General features: G+C 38.4%; 1 protein-coding gene across 1 annotated transcript in view; it reads left to right on the top strand.

Moving 5' to 3' along the window:
• Positions 1-593: 593 nt before the first annotated feature.
• GALNTL5 (UDP-N-acetyl-alpha-D-galactosamine:polypeptide N-acetylgalactosaminyltransferase-like 5) overlaps positions 594-6276 on the top strand; it is a 68929-nt gene continuing 63246 nt past the window's right edge. Inside the window, exon 1 of the mRNA XM_006873701.1 lies at positions 594-839. Within this exon, the coding sequence (XP_006873763.1) occupies positions 594-839 (246 nt within the window). The remainder of the gene's footprint in view (positions 840-6276) is intronic.

The raw sequence follows: 6276 nt of genomic DNA, 5'->3' as shown, positions 1-6276 counted from the left end.
TTAAACATATGGCATAACCTAGTAAGTGAGTGAGTCCCTTTACTTTAAGGCCATATTGCTAATGATGGAATTGCTTCTGCATATGGTATGATATCTTCAAGTTAACTAAACACTGTCAAAATGGTTCTATCTATTTTCAATTCTATCATCGGTAGAAAAGAGTTCTCAGGACCCACTTTCTCTCCAATATGCAATATTGTATGCTTTTACATTTTAGCCATCCAATTAGTGCCAAATCAGAGTTTTAAAATAATGACCTATGCTGGCACTACAAGATGGATTGGGCCAAAGTAAAGGGTCAACCTTTTATCACATTATTTCTCTTAACTGTCTGCTCAGACTGTGGGCCAGTGACTTTAAATAGTTTATAAGCGCATTTCACATTTTCATATTGAGTAATATTATGAATATTAGTTTTAAGATTTTTGCTAATCAGTGGGAAATTAATACAATTTATGTTATCCAAGTATGGAATAAGGACTAATATTAAAATGATTTTATTGTTATAACACTGAAATATCTAATATAGTGTCTCTTATATCCTTCTGATTTAGGCAATTTAAACATGGGCCTTCAAAAATGCTAAGTTTACAATGAGAAGCATTATAGTTCAGTATTTATTCTATGGGTCCATTATATTTGGGATATGGACAGCTCTGTTACTCATTCATTTTCACCATACTTATGAGAACAACCAGGAGAAGAAATTTCAGAAGTCTGAATCAGTTTGGTCCCTTGAAAAAAATGTGCATCTGCAAGCTACCCAGGGTTCAGAGCAAATGCAAAAACCACACTTAAGAAAAGAATGGTCTGCAGAAAATAAACCTGAAAAACAGAAAGCAAATTTTAAATTCCGTAAGTAACTTGGTTTTCTTTGTTAGCTATTTCGAGAGGAGAATACAGCACAACTTTAATGTTTTGAAGTGTAAAAAAATATCCTTACTAAAGAATTTGATCATTTAGTTAAGAAATATTGAAAATATACATAGTACATATATGTGCAGGAAACATACATGTACTATGCATATTTCAATATTAAAATATACAGTATTCATCCCACAAATTTAACAGTTTTTAACATAGTTTACTTTATTTACATCATATATTTCTTTTTTAAAAATAGTTACAGAAAAAAACCACACTGTTATTCTTTTTCCGCCTTCTAACCCCAGAAGGAAGGAGCTCTGGTAGCACAGTGGTTACGAATCAGGCTACGAACCTTAAGGTCAACAGTTCGAAACTATCAGCTGTTCTGCGGTTGAAAGATGAGGCTTTCTGCTCCCGTAAAGATTTCCAGCCTTGGAAACCCTGTACAGGGTCGCTATGAGTCGGAACCGACTCCACAGCACATAACAACAACAACCCTAGAGAGGAGTCACTACCCTGAATGGTGGATGGGCAGCCTTCTCATGTTATTTGTTATACTTCTGCATATATTATTCCTAAACAGTATGTAGTGTTATGTTCTTAATACTTTTGTAAATGCTCCATTGTACATACATAACTTTGATAAATTGCTTTTCACTCAGATGTCTGCAAGATTTTTTCTCAGATTCACATATGTGTTACTCCAGTATAAACCAAAGAAAGTTGAAGGAAGAAAATATACAGGTCCCTCTGCCTCGATGACTGCTTGGCCTCAAACCTGTCCTACTGAGCAGAATGCACATGCGAGACACCAAAGTTCCATTTCAGGTCCTCTGGACCCTTCCCTCAGTCACACCTCCATCTGGTTCTCACAGTCTTAACATTCAGATGGTGACAGAAAGCAAAGCAGGGTGAGGGATGAGTGTTGCTGACGATAGCTTGCTACTGCTCTTTCATAGTTTATAGTTCTGCTTCATTCTTCAGCATTTTTATAGTGTGAACACATCAGATTTCATTGAACCATTCCCAGCTGATGGGCACTGAGGTTGATTCTGGTTGATTCTAATTACAAATTGAGTCTTAGTGTGACGCTATAGGAATAAGGCACTGTCGGTTTGAGCCACAAGGTTAGTAGTTCAAACTCACCAGCCACTTCTTGGAAACCCTATACAGGGTCGCAATGAGTTGGCACTAACTCAGCAGCACTTAACAACAACAACAATTACAAACTGGTGTTGTGAGTTTCTTGATATGCATAACATACACACATACACATTTAAAAGTGCATATAATTCTATATTTACATAAACTGTACATGCTTTTTAAAATTTTTTAAATAGAAATTATTAAAGCATTCACCCTGTATCACCAATATTGAGTAAACACACTGATGATGAAAAAAAAATGATGGTGTCTCTTATTTTAATTTGCAACCAGTGTGTTTTTACAAAGGTGACCAGGGACTTAAATTCTGGTCCCTGATGCATCCCAGTACCTAGTGCAGTGCCTGGCACCTAGACAACTGCAACTAAAGGAGCATCCATTCACCAAGGGATGGGAGCCTATGTCCTTCCTTTCTCACAGGGCCACTCATGACTTTCAACTCAGATTGATATCTCTGACCTGAACAGTTTTCCCTTTTTTGTTACCACTTGTGACTTTATCAGTTGTACACAAACCACTTGAACTTGTCATTGTTAACTGTCATCGAGTTGACTCCCATCTCATGGTACATTGGGATCAGACTGTTGTGACCCATGGGGTTTTCACTGGCTGATTTTCAGAGGCAGCTTGCCAGGCCTTTCTTCCGTGTCCATTTTAGTCTGGAAGTTCCACTGAGAGCTGCTGAACATCACTGAAACTTGTTTAGCAACACACAAGCTTCCGCTGACAGATGAGCAATGGCTGCACTTGTGATGCACTGGTCAGGAAGCAAACTCAAGTCTCCTCAATGGATGGCAAGAATTCTACCACTGAACTCCAAGGGGTTGAGCCAGATAATTTTTCAAATGTTTTCTTGGACATTGTACATTTTAAAATTCTTGTCCTCTGTTCCATGTATTAAAGTCTTCATGCCCCACCTAACTTGTAACTACCAAAGGTAGTTAATATCATGTTTACTTTATAATTCTTCATCCCTTTTTTTCAGGAGTGTAGTGGATTATGAGTTGGGCTGCTAATTACAAGGTCAGCAGCTCAAATTTACCAGCTTCTTTGTGAGAGAAAGATGAGGCTTTGTTCTACCCCATAAGGTTTTCCAGCCTTGGAAATTCTATTCATGACCACTATAGTTGGAACCAACTCAGTGGCGCACAATGACCACCACCACCATCACTTACTTTATAACCCACCCATCCCTTGGGTAAATATTTGGCGACTAACCAAAAAGGCTGGTATTCGGATACACCCAAAAGTGCTGTGGAAGAAAAGTCTGACAACCAACTTCTGAAAAGTCTCAGTCACTGAAAACTAGTTTCACCATGAAACATATGAATAAGACTGCCATGAGTTGGGATCCATTCTTTCATCACTAGGCATAATTATCAAAGATGCTAATTATATTAAAATTATGAAGTCACCAATAAGCTGTATGGTAGGAAAGGTTGCATTTAAGGGCGATTTTTAAGTAAACAAATGGAAACCGATAGAGTTTCTCTAATCCTCAAGCAAAAAATTAGAAAGATGTTTTGTTGTTGCTGTTGTTAAATGCTGTCGAGTCTGTTCTGACTCACAGTGACCCTATATAGGGTTTCCGAGTAGCAGTTGGTGTGTGAGTTCGAACAGCCAAACTGGCAGTTCTTATCACTTGTGCTTTATTGACTATGTAAAGGTTTTCAATTGTGTGGATCATAACAAGCTATGGATAACATTGTGGAAAATGTGTATTTTAGAACACTTAATTATGCTCATGAGGATCACGTACATAGACCAAGACGCAGTCATTCAAACAGAACGAGGGTATATTGAATGGTTTATAATCAGCAAAGATATGCACCAGGGTTGTAAACTTTCACCATCCTTATTAAATCTGTATACTTAGCAAATAATATAAGACACTGGGTTATATGAAGAAGGATATTGCATCAGGATTGGAGGAAGACTTATTAGCAACCTATGATGGGTTGCTAAGAGGATACAACCTTGCTTGCTGGAAGCAAAGAGGACTTAAAATACTGATGAAGATCAAAGAGCACAGTTTTCAGTATGGATTGCACCTCACTGTAAAGAAAATGAAAATCCTCACAACTGGACTAATAAATAACATCAATATAAATTGGGGTAAAGAGTGACGTCATCAAAGACTTCATTTTGCTCAGATCAACCATCAACACTCATGGAAGCAGCAGTCAAATAATACAGTTACATGATTGCATTAGGCAAATCTTCTGTACAAGACGTCTTTAAAGTGTTAAAGAACTAAAGTGCACCTGACCCAAGTGATGGTATTTTCCATAGCCTCATATGCATGACAAAGTAGGGTAATGAATAAGGAAGACCAAAGAAGAATTGATGCATTTAAGTTATGGTGTTGGAGAAGAATGTTAAAAGTACCATGAACTTCCAGAAGAGCAAACAAATCCGTGTTGGAAGAAATATAGCCAGAGTTTTCCTTAGAAGCCAGGGTAGTGAGACTTCGCCTCTCATACTTCAGACATGTTATCAGGAGAAGGACATCATCTTCAATAAAGTGGAGGATCAGCAAAAAAGAGGAAGACCCCCAACAATAACATAGTGAATATCAGACTCTCCCAGAGTTAATTCTTGCCCTTCTCTCTCTTCTGATGCCTAGCTCTACCTTGGGCATCACCTTTGAGGTAGCCTTTGGAACTTGCATCTCTACTTTCAGGCTTGCCCCCATCAAAGTCCAGCTCCACACTGATACATAAATACACAGATGACCTTCTTGAAAATCTGACCATGTCTTTTCTCTGGTGCTCAGACCTCATAAAGGAGTCTAGCATAGGCTTTCTAGGATCTGTCCCAGGGCAGCTATCTCAGTCTGACCCAAAGGGATTTGGCTTCAGCCTCATCTCCCTCCAGTCCCTTATTGTATCAGTTTATAGTCAGCAACATGTAGCATGAAGGTAATTTTTTAAATGGCTGCAACAATACATTGACAGAGAACTGCCAGAGGTTCAAGCCAGATTCAGACTAGGACATGGAATGAGGGCTATCGTTGCTGATGTTAGATGGATATTGGCTAAAAGCAGAAAATACCTGAAAGATGTTTACATGTGCTTTATTGACTATGCAAAGGTTTTTGACTGTGTGGATCATGACAGACTATGGACAACATTTCAGGTAACGAGTATTCTGGAAAACTTAACTGTGCACATAAGGAACCTGTACACAGATCAAGAGGCAGTTGTTTGAACAGAACAAGGGGACACGAAAAGGTTTAAAACCAGGGAAGATGGTGCCAGGGTTATATTCTTTTACCACACTTATTCTATGTACTGAGAAGTTGAATCATAGCAAGAATAACATGGCATCTGAATAGGAGGAAGACACATTAACAACCTGCGACATGCAGATTACACAATCTTGTTTGCTGAAAGCAAAAAAGAGGACTTAAAATACTTACTGCTGAAGTCCAAAGACCACAGCCTGCAGTGTGGGTTGCGCCTCGATGTAAAGAAAACAAAAATCCTCACCACTGGACCATTAAATAACATCATGCTAAACAGAGAAAAGACTGAACTTGTCAAAAAACTTCATTTTGCTAGCACCCACTATTAACTCTCATGGAAACAGCAGTCAAGACATCTAATGACATATTGCAATAGGCAAATCTGTTGCACAAGACATCTTTAAAGTGTTCAAGAGCAAAGATGTTAGTTTGAGAAGTAAGGGGCAAGTCATGGTATTTTCATTAACTTCACATGCATGTGAAAGTTGGACAATGAATAAGGAATTTTGCCCACAGAATCCTTCAATACTTCAAGTTGAGGCTTGATTTTTTTTTTTCCAATTCTTTCAGCATGATAAATGTTAGTTTGCTAACTCAAGGTCTTTGTACATTTCATTATAATGCTTGGCTTTGTCTTTTGGACTGTCCTTTGAAATAGTCAATCTTTTATGTTGTTTAGGGAGTCCTGGTGTGGCTCTGTGCTAATGCGCTAGACTACAAACCCATTTGAACTGCAAGGTTGGTGGTTCAACCTCACCAGCTGGTCCTTGGAAACCCTATACAGGGTCACTATAGGTTGGAATCGACTCGACAGCACTTAACAACGACAAATATCATTCTTGAAAAACACAATTTGGGTGTTAGAAAATAGAGTTTAGTCTCTAGAAGACATTTACAGTACATGTTGTTGTTGTTGTCAGGTGCCATCGAGTCGGAACCAACTCATAGTGACCCCATGCACAGCAGAACAAAACAATGTCCGATCCTGGGCCAACCTC

The sequence above is a fragment of the Chrysochloris asiatica genome, unplaced genomic scaffold, assembly GCF_000296735.1.
Source record: "Chrysochloris asiatica unplaced genomic scaffold, ChrAsi1.0 scaffold00249, whole genome shotgun sequence".
Taxonomy (NCBI): Eukaryota; Metazoa; Chordata; class Mammalia; order Afrosoricida; family Chrysochloridae; genus Chrysochloris; species Chrysochloris asiatica.
This window is presented reverse-complemented; position numbering and strand designations above follow the sequence as displayed.